Source organism: Brassica oleracea, chromosome C3 (genome assembly GCF_000695525.1).
Source record: "Brassica oleracea var. oleracea cultivar TO1000 chromosome C3, BOL, whole genome shotgun sequence".
NCBI lineage: Eukaryota > Viridiplantae > Streptophyta > Magnoliopsida > Brassicales > Brassicaceae > Brassica > Brassica oleracea.
This window is the reverse complement of record NC_027750.1, coordinates 5540891-5542687: the sequence shown is the minus strand read 5'-3', so window position 1 is coordinate 5542687 and position 1797 is coordinate 5540891. Positions and strand designations below refer to the sequence as shown.

General features: G+C 42.1%; 1 protein-coding gene across 1 annotated transcript in view; it reads left to right on the top strand.

Annotated features, from left to right (window-relative positions):
* The window catches only part of LOC106333803 (lysosomal Pro-X carboxypeptidase-like), a gene marked incomplete at its 5' end in the record, with an annotated part of 7629 nt that extends 6260 nt beyond the window's left edge, over nucleotides 1-1369 (top strand). The window contains 3 exons of the mRNA XM_013772204.1: nucleotides 959-1001; nucleotides 1107-1156; nucleotides 1233-1369. Of these exons, the coding sequence (XP_013627658.1) occupies nucleotides 959-1001; nucleotides 1107-1156; nucleotides 1233-1369 (230 nt within the window). The remainder of the gene's footprint in view (nucleotides 1-958; nucleotides 1002-1106; nucleotides 1157-1232) is intronic.
* Between the last annotated feature and the right edge of the window lie 428 nt (nucleotides 1370-1797).

The following is a 1797-nucleotide window of genomic DNA, read 5'->3' as shown; positions in this document are numbered from 1 at the left end:
GGTTTCGATTTCGCCGAGGGGATATCGACAGAGGAGATGGGGTTTGGACGGTTTCGATTTCGCCGAGGGGATATCGACAGAGGAGATGGGGTTTGGACGGTTTCGATTTCGCCGAGGGGATATCGACAGAGGAGATGGGGTTTGGACGGTTTCGATTTCGCCGAGGGGATATCGACAGAGGAGATGGGGTTTGGACGGTTTCGATTTCGCCGAGGGGATATCGACAGAGGAGATGGGGTTTGGACGGTTTCGATTTCGCCGAGGGGATATCGACAGAGGAGATGGGGTTTGGACGGTTTCGATTTCGCCGAGGGGATATCGACAGAGGAGATGGGGTTTGGACGGTTTCGATTTCGCCGAGGGGATATCGACAGAGGAGATGGGGTTTGGACGGTTTCGATTTCGCCGAGGGGATATCGACAGAGGAGATGGGGTTTGGACGGTTTCGATTTCGCCGAGGGGATATCGACAGAGGAGATGGGGTTTGGACGGTTTCGATTTCGCCGAGGGGATATCGACAGAGGAGATGGGGTTTGGACGGTTTCGATTTCGCCGAGGGGATATCGACAGAGGAGATGGGGTTTGGACGGTTTCGATTTCGCCGAGGGGATATCGACAGAGGAGATGGGGTTTAGACGGTTTCGATTTCGCCGAGAGGATTTACACAGAGAACATGCACAGAGGCGGTTTCGATTTCGACGGATTACAGCTATGGCGATTGAATCGCCGACGAGCTCGAAACAAGAAGAAGTCGAAAATGAAAACACCGAACACGAATTTCTCTTCCTCTAACCCTACACCCACTCATTTTCTGCCACCTGCCCCTTAAGGACGGAGAAATAAACTTCTTAATTAAGAAGTTCTTCGGTCCGTTTGTAATATTTTCACCTATTTTACATTAATTTTTCGACCCAAAATAAGAAGAAATGGGCTTTACATACGGGCGATAATCATACCCTAATATTCTCCAACGGATTGTTAGATCCATATAGCGTCGGCGGGTAACTCTTTTTATTCATAAATGTTTAAATAAAAACTTGGGTAGATATATTTGCGTGTAAAAGCAAAGGGAACTTATAAATAGTAAATTTTAAAAAATATTTCAGGATTTTAGAAGATATCTCAGCCACCATAGTCGCCCTTACAACACCGGAAGGTAACGTATGATATTTAAAATTTTATTAATCAAACGTTTATCCAACGTGCAATAATGTTAATTTAATATTTATTAGGCTCTCACTGTCGGGACATTGTCTTGAAGAACGTAGGCGACCCAGAGTGGCTGCTTCTTCAGAGGAAAAAAGAAATAGAGATTATAGTGTCTTGGATCACAAGCTACAAAAGGGATCTCAGAGATTTTAATATATAGTAGCTATTATAAAAACTATAAATCAGTATTGTAATCATAAAGTACCGATGACTTTCTGTTGGTATCAAGTTGGTTGATATATGATAATCATATATATAATAACGCAACAAATATTACATAAATACAATATATTATAAATAGATGTACCAAACCGACAACTATTTGGACGGTGATCTAAACTTCTGTCCAAAAAACTGGAGTCAAACGCGAAGTGAAGTGAGTCAAATATATACTTTTTTTTAGCAACAGTCAAATAGATACTAAAAACCGAACATTTAGCCGAACTGTAAACTAATTACTCAAATGCCCACGCGCATGCCAAGTTACAAGTTATGAGACTGGGACAAATGTTTGATGACGCACCAAAAGTGAAGTCAAGATAAAATTATAGTTTTAACAGAAGAAATTTCTTTGTGAATTAGTGGGCC